Below are 12,367 nucleotides of genomic sequence, written 5' to 3'. Positions count from 1 at the left end.
CTTTATGTCCTTGCCCACAAATGTTATTGCTCTTGCCTAGAATGTTCCTGAGTCCCTAAGGCAAATGCCTGTGACTTGCAAATGTGTAGCCTTGAGTAATATGCCTATAATTTCCAGCAGTAGACACAGTGCCAAATGAAGTGATTATTGAGCTTATGTGAGTATCAAGATGCGATTCTGCAGTCCTGTATCCCCAGAGGGTAGAGGCTGTGTTCTGTGCGCAGGTCTGTATGTGCGTGTAATCAGGCCACATGCATATCAGAGGACGCTGCTGATGTCCTGTCTTGCCTATGTGTGTGCCAGGATTCCACCCATCCAATGATAAACATCAGAAATGTAGGTGCTCTTAGTGACACAGAAAAGTCAGTTTTTAAGAGGAAAATTTATCCTGGTTCCTTTGAAGAGTGAGTCACTAGTTGATGGTTCTTGCTGCGTTTTATTGTCCGGAATGAACACTGATGATATTTTCATCTTCCTGGAATTTTCCCAAACCAGATAGACCCTTTATGAGGGAGGCAGTAATTTACTTCTTTTCTGAGTGTGGGGAGGATGAGAAAACCCAAGCAGAAATGTGGAAGTGACTTATCCAAACCACGGGAGAAATCTGAAACATATCAGGCATTTTAGTGAACGCTGATCCTGGAATTTTCCATAGCTAGTCTTGGACTATTTGAGGAAATTGGAAAGTGGGCGCTCAGTCAGATCTCTGACCTGCATTGTAAAAGAATTGTGTTTTTATGTTTCCACGAAGCCACCAGAAATCAGCAGTAGCTGGTTTTGTCTGACTTTTGATCATTATTCTAAAATATAAATATTGTATCCTGTGCTTGGAGAGTGGCATTAAAAATTCATATTAGTGAAGATGGTAGAGATTAAATTATTATAATTTCAAAAGTAAATTGCAAGGAAAGGAGTGGCAGACCTCAAGTTATAAAAAGCAGGGATGTGGATCAATAAACTGCCTTATGGATATGGAAGCCACAGGCACGTTCTGTTAACCTCCTTCCCCAGGATGCTTAGAATTGTCATGCACCCGTTTCATTTTAATTCTTCACTATGCTAACCGTCCCGCAGATTCCAAGTCATTTACTGCTGGCGTTTTTCTCTGTTAAGTTATTGCTCTCCTGAAAGAGGCCCGATTGACAGCCTTTTAAACATAAGTCTTATTCCCTTTCAGTCCCAGGAGCTCGCGTTGCATTTCCTGAAGTAATGTGTTTCTCTAGGTTGCCAAGCTCGTTTAACTCACCACTGACGAAGACGAACTCACATTAAATGCCTCCTACAATATATCTGCTCAGAGCCTGGCCCACTGGGGGATTCCCAGGAACGTTTAGAATGGGGATTTGAGGGCCTGCGGGACAACCCACTTAATATACATGTTGGGAGGAGGGGACCTATTGGCTTCTAGAGTTGCCTTCTCTCAGAAGCAGATGTTTAACTTCTGTTAGCTCTTGGTTTTCCCTATAGTGACAAAAGCAAGCTTGTGAGTCTCCTGTGGGCACCAGTGTTCCCTTTTCAATGGCATTCTCTTTGGCATTACAGGATTCTGTTCAAAGCCAGATCTGCCTTGTCTCAGTTAAGGAAAAAGAAGGTGAAATGAAATCCCAGGTAGTAGGGACTAGGCCTCATCTGGAAGGTTTGAGGCAGTGCAGTGGAATGAGACCTTGTCTGAATACAGAAGGTGTGCTGACTCTCTCTTTTTCCTTCCTCAGGTGCCACTAATCCATATACAGAAGCAAACTACAAACCTACTTTTCTGTCAGATGATGAATTGAAGCACCTCATTCTTAGGGTATGTTAAAATTATGGGATTGTTTTACACAACATTTATTTTCACAAATTTCAGAGTTAAGTGCTGGCATGTGGAAATTTGAAGTCTCAATACTGAACATTTTTAGGCCTACTTGCTTTTCTGGCTCTTCACCTTTATCTTACTGTTTGGACAAGCGTCACGTTCCTTCCGAGATCTTCCTCCCCTTCTACTGCTTAGGCAAAAAATTAAATGTCTGTGCTATTGTGGTTTTACATCAGAAGAGGCAGGTTTTTGTTAAAAATAGGAGGTAGTGAAGAATCACATTTCCGCATGAAGGTTTTAGAAAGGGACTGAAACTGGTAACAACTGAGAATTTCTCTTAGCACAGAAACATCCACTGAAATCTCTACACCAAAATCTCTTCAAAATAACAAAACTTTGAAAGACTTCATGATCCATGGAGGAAAATAAATGGAGGAGGTGATGCTTTCACCTGCTTGATTACAGCTCTTCATTCATCTTGCCCGACAGCTGGGGTGGCACCGTGGGAACGTGGCCTCCGTGCAGAATTAGGTCTGCACAGGACTCCAGGGCGTGCTCCTGGCAGAGTGAGATTCACTTGGAAATTGAAGGGAAAGAAATGGAATTCAGAAAAATGTCCTCTTGCAAATTGCAAGAAGAGAAATGGAAAACGTAACTAAAAGGAAAGATAACAGCCAGGGTTGACTTCACTTGCTAAGGCCCCTGTAGAATCTCAGCAGCCTCCTTTGAGCAGATGTTTCAAAGCCTCAGGACAGAGGATAATTCGGCTGCATTTCTATATCATCACTACCCATTTTCAGCTCAACCTGGCTCCAGGCCCTCTGTAAGTCTGGCCTGCCTGCTTATTCCAAAATGCTCCATCCATCCCCTCATGACGTGCTGTATTAATTGGAAGACTTTCAACTGCAAGGAACAGAACAAGTAAGGTTGCATTTCTCAAGGATAGCTGGTCCTGGGGTAGGCTGTGAGGGGTTGGTGTGGTGGTCCAGCGCGGTCCGCAGGAACCAGAAGGCTCTTCGGTCTTCTCACACAACCATGCTGAGCTAGCATGCAGCTTGTTTCCTCAGTGTAGCAAGATGGCTGTGCCAGGTCTGAGTAGCCAGGCCAGTCAGAAAAGGCAGGGGAGGTTCAAGGCCAGTGGTCCTTTATATCAGGAGAGGACACGCCTTCCTGGAAGCCTAGTAGTGGACTTGAGCTTATTGAGAACAGTCACCTCGTCCCTCTTAGCTGCAGGGAAGGTTGCTGTGCAAGGATTTAGATTTTCCAGCCTCCAGAGTAGAGGCAGGCAAGAGAGAAACGGGTTAGGAATTGATCCCTGACATCATTTGCCACACACACCTTCCAGAGCCACATCTGTTTGCTAGACATCCCTCCAGAAATGGCTCTCACAACTCGATACAGAACCTCGGCTGTGGTCTGGTTGGCCTGGGGTTGAAAGGGACTGGCACCTCCCTTGCCATCTGTAGTGCCACATTTGGGGCAGCTGTAATAGTGCCCATCCCCAGCTCTCTTGTACATGAATTATTGTTAGGCCAGGTCTTTTCCTTCTTATACAGGCGCAGTTCATTTTTTTGAACTTCTCTTTTACCTCTGTCAAAATATGTTTATTGGATGGGCCCACATTCCAGCTTGTTAAAAACGATCCTTGGAGGCTTCATGTGCCTTGCAGATCTGATAAGCATGCCATGCCTTCTGTGTCTTTCATTTGCTTTCATTCACGAAGTCAACAAATACTTTTGAGTACTTACTGTATATGCAGGGCACTGTTCTAGAAAGAGCCAATCACTGATGAATGCCTCAGGGCAGGGCCAAGGCTTCCCAGCACGTTCGTGATGGTCCATTGGTTACCACTCTCAGGGCACAATTATTTAGACCCAACTCTATCCTCACCTCTCCATTCTTTTTTATACAGAAGATGTCCTTGTTCTCAGGGGGGACTTGCTAAAGTTAAGATATAAATTGTGTCGGCTGCATCTCTAGAGAAAACACTAGGGCCGACTTCAGGAGCATGTGACCTCTACAGTCACATGGCACCTGGCTCTTGGCTGAATGCTGTGCTGTCACCATCTTGAAAATCCTAATTTTTGAACAAGAGTCCCTGCGTTTTCATTTTGTACTAAGCCTCACAAATTACATACCTGGTCTTAATTGTCATACAGGTAATTTGATGTTTTTAAGGAAAAAATAATCATCTATATATATGTATATATATGTATGTATATGTATATATACACATATATATATGAATGAAATATATATATATATATATATATATATATATATATGAAAACAAACGAGCTCCCTTTGTAATGACAGATTCTTAATAATTTTCTTGTTGCTGCTTTTCTAAATAATTTCCTATCAGACGTCCACACTTACAGGGTATGAAACAAGGATTTTAATACTGTTCAAGCTAAATACTTCATCTTGGGCTTGTCTTTCTGCTCTACTGTTTCATATACCACCGAAGGTGATCTGTCTTCCCTGATTAAACTTTTCTTTCTTCTCCAGCACATTTCAGTGGCTGTGAAGGCCCGTCCTATCCCTTGTCACTTCCAGGTGCTCAGTTCCCAGGAATTTGCATCAACAGAAGGCAAGAGCCCCTCAAATTGTGTTTGAACAGTTTGGCAGCAGGAACTGGACTTCTCCTTTTCCTCACCAATGCAAATCTGACTAATTTCTTGCTTTACCAAGTGCTTTCAAAGTCTCTTTTATAAATGGTATCAAGCAGCAGTCCACCTGATCAGTGTGTAATGTCTAGATACTCTGCTTCCCCGTGTTTTGGAAACTAGGCAGACCATCCCAGGGCTCTGTATCACTTGCTAACACCATCCTTCCCGAGAGCGAGCCTGCCCCTGGTTTTCCTGTGTCCCCCGGTGCTCCTGGCCTTCTCACACCTCTGCTCTCCAGCTGTCCACTTGGCCACAGCTCCTTCTGAGAGAAGCAGAATCGATATTTTGAGCCTCCCCTATACAGACTGTATTCTCTGGCCTTTGGAGCCAGAGAATGTGTTGAAATCTGCAGTGCTCGTGTCGTCGGTTCAGACCTGTCTCTGCCCAGATGTCAGGATGTCAGTCACCTTCATCCCAGGTACTTTTATGCCACATCACTTCCTCAATGAGAAGCCTCAGAACACTTCTCTTGTTAGATATAAGATTGTCTGCAAGGCAAATGAGGAAGTTATTAATACCCTATTTTTTGACAGAATGAGGCTTCTAGCAGATGGTGTTTGGAAAGTCTCTTCCCCCTCACTGTCATTCCTTGCCCCTGGGCCAGATTAGAGGCCTAACTTCAGAAAAGCTCATTCCTAGCTCACTTCTGGCAGGGAGGGCCTTCCAGGTTCTCTCACAGCAATAGTGATTCTGTTTCCTTTCTTATTCAGTTCTTTTATCTTGGCACAAGTGCAGGCACCATTCTTTAACCTTCTGGCACATGAATTCATTTCCTTGTTCTTTGAATTAACTATATCCCACAGGCTCTTTTGTGGAAAAGGGAATGGAGTTTCTCAGTTTTTCCAAAGAACAGATGAGCATAGTGACTAAAGCAAGACACTGACCCACTGTGCATTAGAATTATGGGAGCTGAGTATGAGAGCAAGTACATGACAGAGTGGGCACCATCCCTATCCCTAGGAAGAAGATCCGGCAGGAATTGAGTAGCTGTCCATCTGAAAAGTTATGGATAGGATTTTCAGGCACATACAAAATATTCTAAGCTCTCAGATACTATAGCTTTGGTATTTATCTGCTTCAGTCTACCGAACAAATATCGTCCTGTCTCTATACCTGACTTTATTGGCACTTTAGGTTTTTACTTGTATTTAAAGGGAAGAAGAGGTTAAAAAGTATCTAAGGGGAAATTCTTGCTTTGCTTTTCTCGTCTTGCTTAGAAGCAAACAGCCTGGATCAAAGGGTAATGTTGTAGAGCAGAAGCCCTGTGTACGTGAGAATCACCTCGGGGCAAAAGTCGGGATTGGGTGGAGGTTCCAACAATACCAGTGTTGCAACGCGCCTGCAGATGATCAGCATAAAACAAGAAAACGCTCCTCCAAATGCTCAGGACCACCGTTCTAGAGCTCTCTGTAAACGGCGGTGTTCAAGTCGAGGACCCCGGAGACAATGGAGAGGGTTCTGTGATTTTAAAGATCCTTCCAACGTCAGATTGCATGATTCTAGAAGGTTGTTATAATTAAAGCAAAAAAACGTGACTTCTCTGGACCTTCATACAATCAAAGGAAAATTTTTAAGCCGAATTCTGCTTTGAAATAGAACATACTTGAATTGGATTCTCCCTTGTGATCATTAGATGATATGTGTACACAGTTGCCTTGGAGAGAATCGTGTTTTTCTCCTAAGGCATTTGTTGCAAGTGTCCTGTTCTCAGGATACCTGCGAAACTGTCAGTGAGAGCAGTCCTGTGCTTCGGATACTTAGGAAACAAACAAATCCTTATTTGCTATCAGAGTGATTACAACTCATGTTTCTTGAAGTGTGATACATTGATTATCCATTTCTCCTGATTAGGCAGCAGATGGATTTTTGTTTGTCGTAGGATGTGACCGAGGGAAGATACTCTTTGTCTCAGAGTCTGTCTTCAAGATTCTCAACTACAGCCAGGTATTGCTCGTGTTCCTGCTGCTGGGGGGCACCCCACGCAGCCACGCGGTCACCCCACTTCTCAGAATAATGATAGTGTCCAATCACGTGGAAATGCTTATATTGTCCCCCGACCCAGTTCTCCTTCCAGAACATTCTTCTTAAGAGAAATTAAACTTAGAAAAATCCTTTCATATGTCCCATGTTCCCCCCATTTGGAAGGTTCGACACTGATCTTAGTAGCAGCTTTAGAACTTTCCTGTTGCTGAAAAGTAAAGATCCTGTAACTGTGGGGTCGGGGTGGAGGTGAGGGGGGCCATCGACGAGGAAGAAGGGCAGGCAGACAAAACAGTACCAGACAGTAGGGAACCCAGGAACCCCCCGGGACGTGTCTGCAGCAATGTGTTTGCAGCAGTGTGTCGCATTAACTCTGCTGAACCTCAGCTTCCTCTGAAAACCGATTATAACAATCTATACTTTTTATGATTGAGGATGAAATAAAATGAAGAAAGCTTCTAGAGCAGAGCTTTTCACCTATTATGTCCCTAGAGTTTTTATTCCCTTCATTCCTTCATTCCTTCACTCATTCCACATGCTGGTGTTTGCATGAACACTTGGTAAGGCAGGAGAATTGAAGAGTCAAAATAACATTTATATTAATTAGAATTAATGTAAACTTAATGCTTTCCCAAGTGTTTTGCTCTGTCTCACAGGAAAGGTATAGAGGAAGTTTTATTATCCCTTCTAACAGATTAGGCTACTGAGGCACATGGTGCAACCCAACGGGCTGGAGAACAGAGAGAGTTAATGGAGCTAGAGGCAGAGCCCACACCCTACAGTTGCCCTCCTCAGGTCTCAGAAGGGACTTTGTGGGCATCAGAAATAAATAAAAAGGAATATGCACAGCTGAAAGATCCCTGCCTTAGAGGAACATGAACTATTTCTATAATCGAGCCCCTTTTCCCTCGTGTGTTGTCAAAACCAAACTCCTGATGTCTCATTCATTGCCTATATATGTGAGCAGAGTGAGTGCACAAGTGTACATATGCCCCTACGAAATATTTGGAATTCTCATGCTTAAAAATCTGCAAAATGAATTCTCTGGACCTTCATTAAAATTGGAGGAAAATTCTTAAGCTGAATTCTGCTTTGAAATAGAACTTACTTTCCTTGGACTTTCTCTTGTGATCATTAGACGATATGTGTGTGTATAGCTGCCTGGGAGAGAAGTGTATTTTCCAACAAGTGCTGAAGGCGGCGGAGCCCGTGTTGGATAATTGACATTCCACATGCTGTCGTTGACTTGTCCTTTTTGACATTTCATCCCCACAGAATGACCTGATTGGTCAAAGTTTGTTTGACTACCTGCATCCTAAAGATATCGCCAAAGTCAAGGAACAGCTCTCCTCCTCCGACACCGCACCCCGGGAGCGGCTCATAGACGCGAAAAGTGAGTACAGGGAGCTTCCTGCGCAGCCCACGCAGCCCACGCAGACCTGCGCGCCCCCGCGGAGATCGCAGAATACGTGCCATGGTCTGTCTCAGCCCCCGGGTTCCTACTCCTGCCCTTTATCTGGGTCATAGGTGCTATCTTTGGCTAAAGGGAATTATGTACATTCCTTTGTGTTTGTTTTCGTTTCATGTAGAGAAGAAAAAACTCAGTGTTCAAATTCACTGCGAGGTAAAGCAGCTACTTTGATTTCCTTCTGATGTTTAGTTATTTTCTTTCAGAATCTAGAAAGTCCCAGTTGTATACTCCTGAACTGAAGAGCTCACACCAGTTTGATTTGCTTCCCCCTAAAAAATCACCTCTGTTAATCTCAGTTGCATACGTGCAGCCTCATAAAAGCAAGAAAAGTTGAAATATATACCTGACGTTTCTTTGACCAAAGTGGTTCCTCATTAGATTGACTCCCCTCCTGGCTTCCTTCTTTGCAGCCTTGAAACCAGTTTTCCCATCCTCCCCAGCTTCCTGCTCCTGCATCCCCTCCCACGTCCTGTGGGAGGCCCCAGTAGCCTTCTCATTAGTGCAAGTGGGAGGCTGTGCACTGGAGCGGTGAAGAGTGTGGACTCTGGAGTCAGATTGCTGGGCTCACATCCTGGCTTCACCATTTACCAGCTGTGTGACCTTGAGCATGTTACTTAACCTCTCTGTGCCTGGGCTTCCTTATGTGTAACATAGTATCTATTTCATTGGGTTATTGTGAGGATTAAATATGTTAATATACATAAAGCATGCGGGACAGTCCCTGGCACAGAGAAAGCACAATATCAGTGTTGGTGTGCAGCTCAGCCCAGTGCACTCATGGCCTAACTAGTTTCCTCCTTCCAAGCCCCCATTTTAATCCCTGGAAGGAAATACCACCAGAGGAGTCTCCTTTAAACCAGCCTTTTCATTAAGGCACTCGCTTCTTCCTAGAAGTACAATGCAGTTTCTGGTACCTGTTGTCCTTTGTAGTCTGGCCCTGGCAACATTTAGTGATCTGTGAGAAAAAGATGAATGGTGTTTGGTCCCTACCTGTAAGGCACTTGCTGTATAGTCAGGGAGACAGGAGGCAGACAGCTGGCTCTCTGCGTAACAGGTACAGACATAGGAATCGTACAGGCATAGAGAGCAGATGATTAATTCTCCCGTGGGCGTGGGGAGAGGCATCACCGAGGAGGAGACAACTGAGGTGGCTTTGAAAGGATGAATTAATGTTTGCTGGGTGGTGAAGGGAGGAAAAAGCAGAGGAAACGATTTGGGGGCCTGTGCAGAGGTGTACCGCCTGCGTGTGGCCTGCTTGGTGCTGCTGGAACGAAGCGTGCAGGGATGGTGAGGGCTGCAAAACGAAGACTTTGTCGTCCGTAGGACACAGTGAAGGGCTGTGAGCCGGATGGGACAGGCTCGCAGGGGCATTCTGGGGAAGATCCTTGAGGCAGCAATGTGGGAGGTAGGTTGGGGCGGGGTGGGGGCGTTGAGCCCCAGGAGTCCCGGGCAACAGCCTTTGCCCTAACGGTTGATGCCATGCTGGGCGGTGGGGTACGTGTTACCCGCACACATGATTTGCAGCACAGCGTCTGCACTGACCCGTAGCTGCGTTTCTGTCCGGATCGCAGTCATGCTCCTCCTTCAGAGACGCATGCAGTTGGTCTAGAACAGCACAGTCTCATGGAAACAACGCAAACCACAAATAGGAGCCACATGTGCGATTTAAAATTTTCCAGTAGCCATATTAAAAACATAAAACTAAATGTGAAGTTAATTTGAATACTATCTTGTATTTAACCCGATCGATCCACAATGAGATCTTTTACATTCCTCTTTTTTTTGGTACTAAGTCTTTGAAATCCTGCATGTGTTCACACTTACAGCTCATGCCAGTCAGAATAGCCACATGTCAAGGATTCAACAGCTGCATGTAGCTATTGGCTACCAAGCTGGACAGCACAGCTCTAGAATGGGCTCCAGGGTCTGGTTTGGAAGGCAGCTGCTTCCTCCCTTCCGTGTCAGTATCCAAATCTTGTCCTTCGAGTCCCAGCCCAAGCTCTTTTCCTCTAGGAAACACACGCTGTCTCTGCCATTCACTTGGCACTAATCATACATCCCCTGGTATTATTACTAATCTTTCCATGGGGAACGTCCATTTCCCCTTCTCCTGGACAGGAGCCCCGTGCTCTGTTTCTTTTTATCCCCAGAGCACCTAATCCGTTCAGCCAGTGGCTGCATTCTGCGTGCTCTAGAAACATGTCCAGATTGACAACACACCTGTCAACACTGCATCTTTGAAACGCAGGAGAAATGTTATTCTTGTGTCGTTATAAAACAGTGAGGCAGGAAAGGAAAGGCTTTCTTCACGGTCACACTCCCCCTCCTGACAGACAACACTGCCCTCAGTTTATCACGTTTTGTGTATTGATTTGCAGCTGGACTTCCAGTTAAAACAGATATAACCCCTGGGCCATCTCGATTATGTTCTGGAGCACGACGTTCTTTCTTCTGTAGGATGAAGTGTAACAGGCCTTCAGTAAAGGTTGAAGACAAGGATTTCCCCTCTACCTGCTCAAAGAAAAAAGGTAACCATTTCACAGTTCTGTAAAATGCTATTACGGACGAGCCCTGCTTTCTCCGCGGGAGCTCTCAGCAGAGTGTTGGTTCAGAGGTCCTCGCTGGCCTGACCGAGCAGCAGGTCCCAGGACCCCAGCCAGGACCTTACTATCCCCACGACTCACAATGTGGGGCAGTTGGGAGCAGGGAGAGTTGGAAAGCCCTGATGGCAGAGATTCATGGGAACGGTTCCTCTGTTTAAACTCTGTTTTCCTCACCTGTTCGGGAAAGAAGATGCCGAGCCGCAGTCCTGACTGCCTTTTGAGTGACCGACCAATCCATCAGAATGGCTCTTGCTAAATTCACCAGTGACCTTCATGTTAAATGCAATGGTCACTTTTCATTTTCCTTCTATCTTGAAGTGTTTGCTTCCCTAGGATTGCAACGAAAGCACATTTTCCTCATCTCGGCCATCCTTAGTCACTCCAGGCTGTCTTCCTGGTTTCTTTTGCTGGCTCCTCTTCTGTCCTGAGCCACCTTCTCTTTTATATCTCTACTTGAGTCCCTTAGCTTTCAATGCTATTTATATTTCAGTAACTTCCAAGATTATATTTCTAGCCCAGACTTCTCTTTTGAACTCCAGATCCATAAATTAACTGCTTATTAAGTCTACCTGCTTAGCTATTTCAATGGCATCTTAAACATGATATATATAAAAGTAACCACCTGAGCTTCTCCTTCATGTAAATGGCAGCAAAAACAAATAGTAAACTAAAATGTAAACCACCATCCACCTAGTTGTACAACTGGAAGCCTGGGAGGCACCCTCACCTCATTTCACACCCCACCCCCCCCAGTTACGAAGCCCTGCCACAATGAATTCCTTCTGCAGAAGTTACCTGAACTATGTTTATCCTTCTCCACATTTACCATTATCACTAGATCCAGGCTACGCTCAGCTCTCCCCAGGTCTGGTAAAGTAAGGATCCTCGCACTTCCCATCCTTCCACACAGCAGCCAGAATGATCTTTTTAAAATCAAATCTTTTTTATCAGTTGCCTGTTTAAAACCCTTCAAAGTTTCCCATTGCTCCTGAAGATAAGTTCAGAATCCTTAATGTGATTGGTTTTCCAGTTTCCCAATAACTAGCACAGATGTGATGTTTCGTAAACACTCCGCAAGGATTTATTATTGGAATCCAAAGGTGCTCCCCGCTTAATACATCCCAAAGTGAAATCTTTCTTCTCTCTAAAACACTCTCTTCCTTGAGTCAATGAACTGTACCAGCAACCACTGAATCCAAAAAAGTTGGAGTCATCTTCATTTTCTTCCTTCCATGCCAATTGTTGGGGTAGTCATACCAAATCCCAGCAGTTCTCAGAACCTTCTCCTGCGTCCTTCCCTGCCTCCTCCCCCTCGCGGCACGGCCAGAGTGCAGCCCTCCTGGTCTCTGGCTGTGTATCACCTTCCTGGTTTTCACTCTCTTCCAGTTGACCTGGCATTCAGCTCCTAGAGCATCCAAACCCTGATTTGATTTTGCTGTTTCCCACTTCTATACCTTTGGAAGCTCTCCATTCCTATCAGAAAAAGGCTAACACAATGGTTAGCAAACAATCCAAGGCCCCTATAGTCTGCCCCCAGCCTTCCTTTCCAGCTCTACCTCTGTCACCTCCCTTTCACTTCAGCTGCACAGAGCTCTCTTCCATTTCTTATGCTTCGGTGCCTTCTCAACCTTTGTACATTAGGCAGCGCTCATCCTTCTTCTTCTTTTTTTTTTTGTAAAATATTTTATTTTTAATAAACTACTATTAAAATTGTATGATAAATATTATTTTACTAGAACCTTCATTAATATCCATGTTATTAAGACAAAATTTAACCTTCTATTAATATGTGACATAACTTTAAAATAATTACATAAGAAAAAGCATAATTTGTGATATACAGTTT

General features: G+C 44.5%; 1 protein-coding gene across 9 annotated transcripts in view; it reads left to right on the top strand.

The window, feature by feature from the left end:
• The window catches only part of BMAL1 (basic helix-loop-helix ARNT like 1), a 98,422-nt gene that overhangs the window by 70,907 nt on the left and 15,148 nt on the right, over positions 1-12,367 (top strand). For 8 of the 9 annotated variants that reach the window (XM_033119375.1, XM_033119374.1, XM_033119373.1 and 5 more), the window contains 4 exons: positions 1,713-1,792; positions 6,319-6,411; positions 7,723-7,840; positions 10,297-10,446. In XM_033119375.1, the coding sequence (XP_032975266.1) occupies positions 1,713-1,792; positions 6,319-6,411; positions 7,723-7,840; positions 10,297-10,446 (441 nt within the window). Of the gene's footprint in view, positions 1-1,712; positions 1,793-6,318; positions 6,412-7,722; positions 7,841-10,296; positions 10,447-12,367 lie in introns of those variants that run through there. The other variant, XM_033119381.1, reaches the window with a different exon arrangement.

The sequence above is a fragment of the Rhinolophus ferrumequinum genome, chromosome 11 (genome assembly GCF_004115265.2).
Source record: "Rhinolophus ferrumequinum isolate MPI-CBG mRhiFer1 chromosome 11, mRhiFer1_v1.p, whole genome shotgun sequence".
NCBI lineage: Eukaryota > Metazoa > Chordata > Mammalia > Chiroptera > Rhinolophidae > Rhinolophus > Rhinolophus ferrumequinum.
Note: the sequence above shows the minus strand (reverse complement) of the source record. Positions and strands in the feature narration are given on the sequence as shown.